General features: G+C 39.3%; 1 protein-coding gene across 4 annotated transcripts in view; it reads left to right on the top strand.

Moving 5' to 3' along the window:
• scarb1 (scavenger receptor class B, member 1) overlaps nt 1-4,503 on the top strand; it is a 23,247-nt gene that overhangs the window by 1,307 nt on the left and 17,437 nt on the right. For 2 of the 4 annotated variants that reach the window (XM_034896697.1, XM_034896696.1), the window contains exons 1-3: nt 799-918; nt 1,742-1,902; nt 3,567-3,708. In XM_034896697.1, coding sequence (XP_034752588.1) covers nt 799-918; nt 1,742-1,902; nt 3,567-3,708 — 423 coding nt within the window. Of the gene's footprint in view, nt 1-595; nt 919-1,741; nt 1,903-3,566; nt 3,709-4,503 lie in introns of those variants that run through there. The other 2 variants (XM_034896694.1, XM_034896695.1) reach the window with 2 other exon arrangements.

Consider the following 4,503-nt stretch of genomic DNA (forward strand, 5'->3'; position numbering starts at 1 on the left):
AGAATGCACCTGAACACACCTCCCTGTAAGAGCAGCCTGCCCAGAATGCACCTGAACACACCTCCCTGTAAGACCAGCGTGACCAGAATGCACCTGAACACAATATACAGCAGGTCAAAACCAGCCGGGTCAGTTTGAGCAAATTCCAGTTTAGCATGCCCTTCTGCTCCTTGCAATCAAAAGGAGAGAAACTTTCCAATAATTAAAACCCAAAATTGACAATATAATTCAACTGTGACCTTTGAATTCATCCTATAAGTGTTTTCCTTAACTGTAATAATGTACAGCCTTGTGCTAAAAAGGCTTCACATTGGAACCATTTTTGGTTATTTTTTCACTTTAAGTATTTTTTTAGGCTAATACTTTTGTATTTTTACTAAGGTAAAGCTTTGAATGCAGGGCTTTTACTCGTAACTAAGTATTTCCCATTGTGGTGTTGCTACATTTACTTTGAAGCATCTGTGTAACCTACTTCTTAAAGCAGTGTTGCGTAATCTTGCTGTTTGAGTGGAGAATGAGCGTGAACTACATTTCCCAGAGTCCTCGGCGCGGCGCAGGCGTGACGAATGGTTTATAAAGACGGCTGCAGAGCGAGATGGGTCAGAATGGACTGTAAGGTTAAAAAAGCCGGCTGGACCTTAGACTGTAGACTTAAATTACAGTATTTCATGTCGATGTTTTGTTGAAGTGTGTTGTCACAGTTAGCTCACTGTGTTTAGCCGGTTAGCCGCGGAGCTTTTCTGGATATAAACAAGCCCCAGACACAGGTCGCAGGCTGTCTGCTGTCCATAACGAGCTATGGCAATCAATAAATCCAAAGTTGCCATTGGGTTTATAGTAGCAGGAGTCCTCACGGTGTTTTTTGGGACGGTTCTCACCTTTGTAGGACCAATAATCATCGACGACCAAGTAGTAAAGGTAAGCCAGCGTGCTGACATGGACGTGCATTTGAATTTGGTTTAGTCCCATAACGTGCTGATTCAAGTTGGTTTTAGTCTGTAACCACAGCCGAAAGTTTCAAAAAGCTTCCGACTGCTGCCTGAAAGACATTAAAATGTCTAAATATATGTTAAGAAGCGCGTGCAGGGAAACAAAGTGTCAATAGCGATCAATATGAACGCACTCTGGTCCCTGCCAATTCAAACAGTATTTTCAAAGGTTGCCTTAACAAAACAAAGTAGTCCTTAAATACTGGCGTGAAAAATAAGACCTGTAAAAACGAAAGTTAAAGATGGGAATGTGTATGTTGAGTGTGTGGAGGAATAAATAAGTAAGATTGATATAAGATATATTTTATTGTCTCGATAAAGTTATATTATCAAAAAGTGCAACTGATATTGGATTTGATCTCAAACGACAAAATATAAGAAATAATTCAAAGTAAGAGGCCGGCATCTTGGGCTTTGGGAAACACTGATTGGCGTTTCTTTTTACATGTTAAAGATCAAACAACTAATCCATTAATCGATTAATAATCGCTATAGCTGCAACCCTATTGTTCATGTAGATTTTCAGTTACATTTCTAAGTAGAAATGTCAAATATGTGCTGTTTTCTACTTTCTAAATCTAAAAATGTGATGCTTTTCTTTAATATTTATGATAGTAAAGTGAATATATTTTGGGCGTTGGACATTGAAAGGACTGAAACAACCATTCTAGAAATTGAAATTCCAATTTTCATGCACTCTGCATCCCTGTTTTTTGTATGATTTACCCTTCTTTCTGTCCCTCTCGTGTCAGAACACGATGATCGACCCTAAGAATGACCTGTCCTACACCATGTGGAAGGACGTCCCTGTGCCCTTCTACATGTCTGTCTACTTCTTCAACATCCTCAACCCCAAAGAGGTCCTGAAAGGAGAGAAGCCCATGGTGGAGCAGAAAGGACCTTACGTGTACAGGTACATCCAAAACCTCACCTGAGAACAACCGCTGGACCATAAACTACCTATGAGTTGTGTGTTTTTCCCTTTATCAGCACACTTTGTCCTGCAGTCTGTAAATATGTTGCCAGATGATTCCTCCAGGCCTCTTCTTCTCTGCTTTTGCTGCTTTGGGTAATTAATATGACAAATAGGATTACATGTCTGACATATTTAAGATACTTGGATTCAAACTGAGACTATCTTGTCTGTTTTTTTTATTGCACTCTGGTAAAACTCAATTTAAATTGTTAATCTACATATATTTATCACACTATATAAGCAGTTTTTAAGCACATTTTGGTATTACCAACTTATATATATTCCAATATTTTATTTTCGTATTTTATCCCATTATTGTATGTATGTATGTATGTATGTATGTATGTATGTATATTGTATCCTAGTATTTCATTCATATTTATAGTCTGTGCTGTGTGACAGATTTGGCTGCTGCAACACTGTAATTTACCATTTCATTGGGATCAATATCTATCTATCTATCACTCTATCTATCTATGTCTTTATCCGTCTATCTATCTATCTATCTATCTATCTTGCACGCTATGGCTATCCATAAGCACCTACAATGTTCTCAAATACAGCTGTGTCTATGTAGTCTTTAGGTAATCTGTACAGTAAGTAGGAGTACCACAGTGGGATGTGGTCCAAACATGGTTTCATTAGTACTCCATTTGTGCAACGAGGGGTGCGTTGAGAACTCTCTTAAATCATTAAAGCATGCATACATTTACCTAGATGGGATGTGGATGGTAAAAAGGTCCCACACACCAAATACCTCTGATTCCTGCTAACTGGTCACCTTCTGCACACATGCACTCCTTTGAGTGACGTCACACCTCCAATGTTAATAGAAAACCAATGAGCTGCCTGAGTGTCTGATGTCATGTCTAAGCTGCAGAGTCTTAGTGATCATCATGCATTAGAAAAACCTTCTTATGGACTTATTGATCTTCTCTGATCTGGACAGCAAGGAGACCTTTAGGGAGAGAATCGGAAGCTTTAACCCTCGTGTTGTCTTCCCGTTATCCATGAACCTGTCCTTCCAGGTCAAAATTGAAAATGAACATTTTGTTGTTGTTGTGCTTTTCCGATGTTTCTGTCGCTTTTTCTGATTTATTTGGCACTTTTTCCAGCTTTTGGTGTTTGTTTTTCTTCTTTTAAACCTGAGCTGGTTTAATAACAGGTTATACACTTATTCTTGGAATTCATGGCCAACAAACCTCATTTATATCAAATTATACATAAGTTTTTAGTTAAAAAGGCAGAACTGATGAATTATTTAGACTAATAGTTAAGACCAGAGGATGTTGAGTGGATCTCAGATGGGTAGAGGTCAAAGTTTAGTCCGGATACTGTTTGAAAACCATTTAAAAAAAAAAAGAATTCAAATGCTTTAAGATTAAATAAAACACCCAAATAATACAATGAAAGTAATCATTAATGTTACCTGACCAACGTATGGAATCATCTATGTTAGTTTTGGGCAATTGGTTGAAAGGAATCCATATTTCTGATCTAAAACACTTAGAAACGGGTCTGGTTGACCCGAGGACAACACGAGGGTTAACAGTGAGGGAGACCTATGTTTAATTGTTAATATTGTGTTGCTTGTTTTGCAGGAAACGCATTCAGAAAGACAACATCACGTTCCACGCCAACAGTACCGTGTCCTACAGGGAGTACAGGACCTACTTCTTTGAGCCGTCCATGTCTTCGGGGAACGAGTCCGACGTCGTCACGATTCCCAACATGTTGGTGCTGGTGAGACATCACTTCCCCTGCTGCGTCCACACACACACACACACACACACACGCACACACACACACACACACACACACACACACACACACGCACACACGTACACACACACACACACGCATTCCCCAGTTAATTCACCCACAATCCTATCTGCCTTTTCACTCCCATCTAGGACTGAGAACCCAATTCAATACCTTTTAGGCTCAGAATCAAGATCTTCAATAGGGGGGTAAAGGGTCCCTAGAGGGTAAAGGGTCCCTAGGGGGTCAGTGGTTTTTTCCAGGCACTATCTTTGGAGATAAACAACAGTCATGGTAATGATTAGAGTAGATAAATGTATTGTTTCGCAGCACGCCGGAGTTTATCTTGGATGTGTTAACAACCTCTTCTCTTTAGTTCTGGTTGTTTCTACCCACAAGCCATCTCTCTGGTGAACAGCTGACTTCTGACCCACAGCGTCGGGTTCAGTTCTGGTCCATATAACCCAGAAACACGGTCTCTGCAGCACCTGGTCACTGGTTCCACTATTATTCCGCTTATTTAGTGGATATTTAGTATTACTCATCATTCTCATATCTCCCCTACTATTTAGTATTTATTCATCATTCTCATTTTCTATTTCATAATGTTCATATTGTAATATAATAACATAATACTATTTATCCCAGTATCCATATTTAAATATTTTTATTGTACTCTTCATTGCACTCATGCCTCTATATTGTTGTGTGTGTGTGTGTGTGTGTGTGTGTGTGTGTGTGTGTGTGTGTGTGTGTGTGTGTGTGTGTGTGTGTGTG

The sequence above is a fragment of the Etheostoma cragini genome, chromosome 16 (assembly GCF_013103735.1).
Source record: "Etheostoma cragini isolate CJK2018 chromosome 16, CSU_Ecrag_1.0, whole genome shotgun sequence".
NCBI classification, from domain to species: Eukaryota; Metazoa; Chordata; class Actinopteri; order Perciformes; family Percidae; genus Etheostoma; species Etheostoma cragini.